The sequence below is a fragment of the Delphinus delphis genome, chromosome 2 (genome assembly GCF_949987515.2).
Source record: "Delphinus delphis chromosome 2, mDelDel1.2, whole genome shotgun sequence".
NCBI lineage: Eukaryota > Metazoa > Chordata > Mammalia > Artiodactyla > Delphinidae > Delphinus > Delphinus delphis.
Window position 1 is genome coordinate 52,482,779 of NC_082684.1, and position 7,166 is coordinate 52,489,944.

At 34.2% G+C, this 7,166-nt stretch overlaps 1 protein-coding gene across 1 annotated transcript; it reads left to right on the forward strand.

Moving 5' to 3' along the window:
- The first annotated feature begins 1,829 nt into the window (after positions 1-1,829).
- On the forward strand, positions 1,830-2,447 carry LOC138413946 (tigger transposable element-derived protein 1-like). Its single transcript, XM_069540310.1, has 2 exons — positions 1,830-2,112; positions 2,167-2,447. The coding sequence occupies exons 1-2, from the start codon at positions 1,830-1,832 to the stop codon at positions 2,445-2,447; spliced, it is 564 nt and encodes a 187-aa protein (XP_069396411.1).
- The last annotated feature ends 4,719 nt before the right edge of the window (positions 2,448-7,166 follow it).

A 7,166-nucleotide genomic window follows, 5' to 3' on the forward strand; every position in this document is an offset into this window, starting at 1 on the left:
ATGTATGACAACAATAATGCCAAAAATCCCCATGAAATAATATTATAAATACTCTTTTTGCTCTGAGTAGTTCCTGTATTCAATATAGATGAGAAATCATTATTTCCTGAAGTAATTCAGTATAAAGACACTCCTGTATAATACATTTATAATAACTAAATGGTAACTAATAACTAATTGGTAATAAACCAATATTAAATGCTTACTGCAAAATTTATCCTATGACATTTGAAATTGAAACTGAAATTGAAACTGAAAATGGAAATTCATTAATGAGAACTGAATATTAAACCATGTTACTTCAAATGTTTCTCAAACAACAATATGAATAAATTAGAAATTGACATAGAAAAATGAGGAATATTAATAAGATATATCTATTGTGTTGTCTTTGTATGATGGGGAAGTTATTCTACTGTTAAGTGTACATAAGCATAAGGTCTTAGTGAAGATGGTAATGATGGCATTTTACATACAGGTGATAAAATCATTGTTGGTGATATGGTGCAAATGCATATTTTGTTAATTGCTCCCCTCAAACAGCCTGCCTTTATCAGTGAGCAAGAGATTCATGGCCTTTTACACAACTAAAGAGGGATTACTTAGTCAGAAAACTAGGTTAATGGGCCAAATAACAATGGAATACTCTTTTAAAGGTTTTTAAAATGACTATTGTAATGCTATTTTATCCCTAAGAATGGGTTCCATCATTATCATGAGATGTCCAACTCCAGTTTGATGAAAACAGCAGTAATATTGCTTCAGCTCCAAGATCTTCAAACAACTGTAATAAATGCATACTGCATATATATGTACAGATATAATGTAGCTTAGATTCTATGTTTAGAAGTTCTACTAAACATATTTCTTAAAAATAAGAGTTCTAGTATTTAAGGTTTATATTTATCCCACTATTTCACTTATCAATTTAGCAAAATATATGAATAAATAGTAACATATATAATAGACTATCAACAGTGTTAATAGTTATACATCTTGTTAGGAAATATTAATGTTTATTCATACAAACCAGCTGTTTATTAATAGAGTGTTACACTAGACATTATTGAGAATATTACATAATTTGAAAATATATACTCATTAAAACTCTGAAAACAAAGCAAATGATAAATTCTAAACCATATCTGGCCTGAAAGATTTCAGATTTGATACTCTAGGACTATAATTTTTTATCATAATTTGTATGGTCCATCTTGGGCTGTCATTTTGTTCTTCTAGTCTCTGGAAGAATATCTATATGAAAGAGTTTGTTCTCTGAGGAGTTTGGTGATCTTTACCTGTATCTTGAGGGCTTCATTTTTCTTTCATTATTATAGATCTAAAATTTTCCTTTGTTCTTCTTGAAATTTTTATGGTAATTTATGAATACTAGTAGAAAAATATTTATTTCATCTATCTTTTTTTAACTTAAAAACGTAATGCTGTTCTTAATTTTTTCCCCTCTCCCCTCTCCTTTCTCTCTCTCTAATTTCTACTGTATCTATAGTTAGAGAAAACTCAATCAAGCCCTTCTATTTTGACATATTTTACCCTTCTTATTGTGTCTTCCATATGTCTTAATCTTTCTTGAGTCCATTTTATCTCTTCATCTCTCTGTTCTAGACAAAGTAAGTCCCCTACATAGGAACCTTCAAGTTTCGAACTTTCAAAGATGTGAATGTGTGTTTGCATGTCCAATCACTTAGTCCATGTGTCTGGCATACATTGTCACATACGTGCATCCTCTACAAGTGGTTGCGCTTTTGTGTACTTTACTGTACAGTACTGTATAGATTACAGTAGTACAGTACCTTTATTTCAAACCCAGTATGTCTGGAAGCAAGCGTAAAAGCAGCAGTGATGTAGCTCGTACTGCTAAGAAGTGCCAAGCAATAATGATGGAAACAAAAGTGAAAATAATTGAGAGAGTGGAGCAAGGTGAAAAGATGGTAGATGTCGCTCATTCTTATAACATGAATCATTCAACCATCAGCACGACTCTAAAGAACAAGGACAAGATCATGGAACATGTGACATCAGCTGTGCCGATGATGTCGATAATAATATCAAAGAAGCTTGGAAAAGTGATGGAGGAGATGGAGAAACTTCTCAGTGTGTGGAGGTAGGATCAGCATCAGCTTCAAGTTCTGCTCAGTCTGATTTAAGAGAAAGCTAAAAGCCTTTATGAAGACTTGAAGAAGAAGCACGGTGAAGAATCAGAGGGCACATCTTTTAATGCCAGCCATGGCTGGTTTCATCGGTTCAAGGCTAGAGCCAACCTTCACAATGTAAAAGTAAGTGGCGAGCCAGCGAGTACAGATACGGTAGCTGCCAGGGAATTTCCTGAAATGCTTCTTCAAGAAATTATTGATGAAGGCGCATATTTACCTGAGCAGGTTTTTAATGTGGATGAGACAGGACTATACTGGAAGAGGATGCCAGATTGAAGTTACATCAGTAAGGAGGAAAAGTTGATGCCAGGCTATAAAGCAGCAAAGGATGGCTAACTCTGCTGTTACTGTACTGTAATATCAAAAATGTTTTCTTTATTTTTTGTGTTTGGTTTTATGTATTATTTGTGTGAAAATTATAATCAACCTATTACAATACAGTACTATATAGACGATCATGTTAGTTGGGTACCTAGGTTAACTTTGTTGGACTTACAAATAAATTGGTCTTACAAACATGCTCTCAGAATGGAACTTGTTTGTATATAGGGGACTTACTGTATTTTGAATAACTAATTTTCTCTTAAACAATGTCTAGTATTCTGCACATTTCATTTTAATGTCTATATTTTCTAGAATTCTCATTGCCATTTTTCTAAAGTTTACCAGTTTTTTTCTTAATAGGTTGTTCTTTTAAAAAACAGATATAATACTATTATAAATTGTTTATAAACTATTAGATATAAACAGATATTAGTATTATAAAAAATAGCAATGACAGATTTCTTTCTGTCCCATGACACAATAGTATATTTTAATTCTTTCTGTTGCTTAGTCCAGTAATACTTCTCTGGTTGCCTGCAACCTTTAGGACTTCCTACTTTTCTTTCACTTAGAGGTAAAACTGCAGCAGTCAAACGTAAAATTTACTTGCAGCTCTGCCATTATTAAGACCACATTACACTGATTCTTGGTATCAGTCCAATGTGATGACATTAGATTAAATACCCTCTCAATAAAAGTGTTTGAACATGAGACATTTAGGATTTTACTTACTAGGAACAGCAAATGTTTAGATTTTTAGAAATTAGTTTACAACTCTTCAAAAATGTCCACCCACTTTGTACCTATAGGCTTATTTTGGTGGACCAGCTACTTACAAATCAGGTCCTTAACAATGATAAACCATCCCACAGACTATCCATGTCTAAAATGTTCATCATTTATAAATTCTTATAAACATACTACATGTCATCATAAGTTTAACCCTTCTTTCTCAGGGAAAATGGTTCTAAAGCACAGAGAATTATTTGAATTTATGAAAATTGGATTCCAAATAAATGTTTCTTTTCTAATGGGCTCTCTAAAGTGTCTTTTAGGTGACTCTGTTATGTGTTCCCAATTATTTTGTTTGTTGTGACAGGTGACTTTCCCTTTTAGTGATTCATTTCTTTCTATACATTACAATTCTGTTTCCTTGAGCTTATCTTCAACATGGGCTATATAAATTTTTTTAAGGAAACCCACGTGACCTTAACTGAAAATCTCTTATCCTGAAGAGTTTTGCAATAGATTTTTCCAGGGTTCAAGCAGCTTGCAAGGTCTGGAACAAATTGCTATTTAATTTCTCAGTTGAATATTTTTATACCATATGAACAATGTAAATATAGACTCTAAAATGATACTTAAGATTTTAAGTCTCATTAAAATGATACTTAAGTTTTTTTCTTTTTACAAGTGATTTTTGTTTTTCTTTCAATCCAAGGCTTGGGAAAGAAGACAACGTACTTTATGATATACCTGAACAAGTGAGCAAAGATTTTTTATTTTTTAACATCTTTATTGGAGTATAATGGCTTTACAACGGTGTGCTAGTTTCTGCTTTATAACAAAGTGAATCAGCTATACATATACATATATCCCCATATCTCCTCCCTCTTGCGTCTCCCTCCCACCCTCACTATCCCACCCCTCTAGGTGGTCACAAAGCACCGAGTTGATCTTCCTGTGCTATGTGGCTGCTTCCCACTAGCCAACTATTTTACATTTGGTAGTGTCTATATGTCCATGCCACTCTCTCACTAAGTCCCAGCTTACCCGTCCCCCTCCCTGTATACTCAAATCCATTCTCAACATGTGCATCTTTATTAATGTCCTGCCCCTAGGTTTTTCAGAACCTTTTTTTTTTTTTTAGATTCCATATATATGCGTTAGCGTATGGTATTTGTTTTTCTCTCTCTGACTTACTTCACTCTGTATAACAGTCTCTAGGTCCATCCACCTCACTACAAATAAATCAATTTTGCTTCTTTTTATGTCTGAGTAATATTCCATTGTATATATGTGCCACATCTTCTTTATCCATTCATCTGTCGATGGAAACTTAGGTTGTTTCCATGTCCTGGCTATTGTAAATAGAGCTGCAATGAACATCGTACTACATGACTCTTTTTGAATTATGGTTTTCTCAGGGTATATGCCCAGTAGTAGGATTGTTGGGTCATATAGTAATTCTATTTTTAGTTTTTCAAGGAACATCCATACTGTTCTCCATAGTGGCTGTATCAATTTACATTCCCACCAACAGGGCAAGAGGGTTCTCTTATCTCCACACCCTCTCCAGCATTTATTTGCAGATTTTTTGATGATGGCCATTCTAACTGGTGTGAGGTGATACCTGGTTGTAGTTTTGAATTGCATTTCTCTAATGATTACTGTTGTTGAGCATCTTTTCATGTGTTTGTTGGTCATCTGTATATCTTCTTTGGAGAAATGTCTATTTAGATCTTCTGCCCACTTTTGAATTGGGTTGTTTTTTTTGATATTGAGCTGCATGAGCTGCTTGTAAATTTTGGAGAACAATCCTTTGTCTGTTGCTTCATTTGCAAATAGTTACTCCCATTCTGAGGGCTGTCTTTTCGTCTTGTTTATGGTTTCCTTTGCTGTTCTAAAGCTTTGAAGTTTCATTAGGTCCCATTTGTTTATTTTTGTTTTTATTTCCATTTCTCTAGGAGGTGGGTCAGAAAGGATCTTGCTGTGATATATGTCATACAGAGTTCTGCCTATGTTTTCCTCTAAGGCTTTTATAGTGTCTGGACTTACATTTAGGTCTTTAATCCATTTGGAGTTCATTTTTGTGTATGGTGTTAGGGAGTGTTCTAATTTCTTTCTTTTACATGTATCTGTCCAGTTACCCTAGCACCACTTATTGAAGAGGCTGTTATTTTTCCATCGTATATTCTTGCCTCCTTTATCAAAAATAAGGTGACCATATGTGTGTGGGTTTATCTCTGGGCTGTCTATCCTGTTCCATTGATCTATATTTCTGTTTTTGTGCCAGTATCATACTATCTTGATTACTGTAGCTTTGTAGTATAGTCTGAAGTCAGGGAGCTTGACTCCTCCAGCTCCATGTTTCTTTCTCAAGATTGCTTTGGCTATTCGAGGTCCTTTGTATTTCCATACAAATTGTGAAATTTTTTGTTCTAGTTCTGAAAAATGCCATTGGTAGTTTGATAGAGATTACATAGAATCGGTAGACTATTGTGGGTAGTACAGTGATTTTCAAAATTTTGATTCTTCCAATCCAAAAACATGGTATATCTCTCCATCTATTTGTATCATCTTTCATTTCTTTCATCAGTGTCTTATAGTTTTCTGCATACAGGTCTTTTGTCTCCCTAGGTAGGTTTATTCCTAGGTATTTTATTCTTTTTGTTGCAAAGGTAAATGGGAGTGTTTCTTTAATTTCTCTTTCACATTTTTCATCATTAGTGTAGAGGAATGTAAGAGATTTCTGTGCATTAGTTTTGTATCCTGCTACTTTACCAAATTCATTGATTAGCTCTAGTAGTTTTCTGGTTGCATCTTTAGGATTCTCTATGTATAGTATCATGTCATCTGCAAACAGTGACAGCTTTACTTCTTCTTTTCCGATTTGGCTTCCTTTTATTTCTTTTTCTTCTCTGATTGCTGTGGCTAAAACTTCCAAAACTATGTTGAATAATAGTGGTGAGAGTAGGCAACCTTGTCTTCTTCCTGATCTTAGAGGAAATGCTTTCAGTTTTTCCCCATTGAGGATGATGTTGGCTGTGGGTTTGTCATATATGGCCTTTATTATGTTGAGGTTAGTTCCCTCTGTGCCTCCTTTCTGGAGGGTTTTTATCACAAATGGGTATGGAATTTTGTCGGAAGCTTCTTCTGCATCTATTGAGATGATCATATGGTTTTTCTCCTTCAATTTGTTAATATGGTTTATCACATTGACTGATTTGCATATATTGAAGAATCCTTGCATTCCTGGGATAAACCCCACTTGATCAAGGTGTATGATCCTTTTAATGTGCTGTTGGATTCTGTTTGCTAGTATTTTGTTGAGGATTTTTGCATCTATGTTCATCAGTGATATTGGTTTGTAGCTTTCTATTTTTGTAACATCTTTGCCTGGTTTTGGTATCAAGGTGACAGTGGCCTCGTACAATGAGTTTGTGAGTGTTCTTCCCTCTGCTGTATTTTGGAAGAATTTGATAAGGATAGGTGTTAGCTCTTCTCTAAATGTTTGATAGAATTCGCCTCTGAAGCCATCTGGTCCTGGGCTTTTGTTTGTTGGAAGATGTTTAATCAGAGTTTCAATTACAGTGCATGGATTGGTCTGTTTATATTTTCTCTTTCTTCCTGGCTCAGTCGTGGAAGGTTGCACTTTGCTAAGAATTTGCACATTTCTTCCATGTTGTCCATTTTATTGGCATAGAGTTGCTTGCAGTAATCTCTCATGATCCTTTGTATTTCTGTAGTGTCAGTTGCTACTTCTCCTTTTTCATTTCTAGTTCTATTGATTTGAGTCTTCTCTCCTTTTTTCTTGATGAGTCTAGCTAATGGTTTATCAATTTTCTTTATCTTCTCAAAGAACCAGCTTTTAGTTTTATTTATCTTTGCTATTGTTTCCTTCATTTCTTTTTCATTCATTTCCTTTCGGACCTTATGATTTTTTCCTTC